The 1,356-nt window shown below is 46.1% G+C and overlaps 1 protein-coding gene across 1 annotated transcript in view; it reads left to right on the top strand.

Annotated features, from left to right (window-relative positions):
• The first annotated feature begins 6 nt into the window (after positions 1-6).
• The window catches only part of LOC102300741 (GON-4-like protein), a 37,291-nt gene continuing 35,941 nt past the window's right edge, over positions 7-1,356 (top strand). The window contains exons 1-2 of the mRNA XM_042225960.1: positions 7-220; positions 1,027-1,168. Coding sequence (XP_042081894.1) covers positions 197-220; positions 1,027-1,168 — 166 coding nt within the window. The 5' untranslated portion in view covers positions 7-196. The remainder of the gene's footprint in view (positions 221-1,026; positions 1,169-1,356) is intronic.

Genomic DNA, 1,356 nt, shown 5'->3' with positions numbered 1-1,356 from the left:
TTTTTTTGCCGATGCCCGTGATGCCGCCCGTGTCGCCCGTATCAAAAACCGCTACTGGCTGATGTGGTGCTTTCGCTCCTCTGTCGCTCCAAAGCCCCAGTCAAGGTCTCGCCCCGGAAGTGGTATTGATGTTGGCGGAACAGAAGCTAAGCCAACAGGCTAACGGAGCAAACATCGGAAGATGAGAGCGTAAAAGATGGCTGTGGGTTTCAGCCTGACGGTGAGTCCTTTCCTTCCGTCGGTGTGATCGGTTCTGTCTCCTGGGCAATGGGTCCCGTTTTATTTATTGATCTTGGAGCAATACGCGCTAAACAAACCATACTGCGCCTGCTCAGTGTGCGAACTAAGCTAACATTAGCTTTCTCTCTCACACACACACAAACACCAACATGTTTATGTTTGCTGAGCAGTTTGAGCTTGAGCTTTAATCGGCTCTGTGTGGATCCACCATAACACCGTGAAGCTCCCGGTAGGTCCCGTGCTGATGCTGGAACTCTGCGGTCCCTGAGTTAGCACAGCGCTGGAGCCCCGGCTCGCCGTAACGTCGACGACCTCATCGGTCACAGTGGTCACACCGTTCCCGGAGAAGCACCGAACTGTAACCTGAATGCTGAGCTTGAGCTTGGTTATTTAGTCTTTTCACTTACTTACTTTAACACACTGTTTTATTTTCACATCTAGCTGTAAATGGTTTAGTTTGGATACTTTATTAGGTAAATCTTGCTAGAGGGACCCTAACCTAACCCTCTGTTTATCAGCAACTATTCGTCTGCCAGCTGACTCCAGCTGTTCAGTGATCATCTGTTTCATCATAAGCTGGCGTTAAGTTTAAGCCTTTATGCTCAGATTTTATAAAATGATAAACATCTCTGATTGATCAATAGGACATAAGCTGGGTGTGAAGAACATCAGAGTTTAAACCTTCATTCAGATTAAAGAATGTATCAGCAGCTGAAGGTGGAGTTCCCATATTGATGATTTTGTTGATCTCAATCAGTAACGGTCTCATTGCTCTCTGTGTTTCAGACGATGGCGATGCGGCGTATCGCTGAGGAAGATGTCTGTCTTCTGGAGGTCAAATGTTTGAGGACAAACAGAGGGATGGACAGGCAGCTGCAGACAGGACATCCCACTGACACACAAGAAGAGGATGCCACACCTGTCTCAGGTGATGTCATTATATCTAATGGTGTTTAAAAGGAAGGATGAATTCACCAGGGTTGATCATTTTACCACTTTTGAATTCCATGCTATTGTTTTCAGCAGCCCTCCACTTTTATCTGTCACAGTTTACAGACCACCTAAAGACAGCGCTGCTTTTATCAAGGAATTCTCAGAATTTTTAACAAACATACA

Source organism: Haplochromis burtoni, unplaced genomic scaffold (assembly GCF_018398535.1).
Source record: "Haplochromis burtoni strain Fernald_Lab_line unplaced genomic scaffold, NCSU_Asbu1 Contig_190, whole genome shotgun sequence".
In the NCBI taxonomy this organism is placed as follows: domain Eukaryota; kingdom Metazoa; phylum Chordata; class Actinopteri; order Cichliformes; family Cichlidae; genus Haplochromis; species Haplochromis burtoni.
This window is presented reverse-complemented; position numbering and strand designations above follow the sequence as displayed.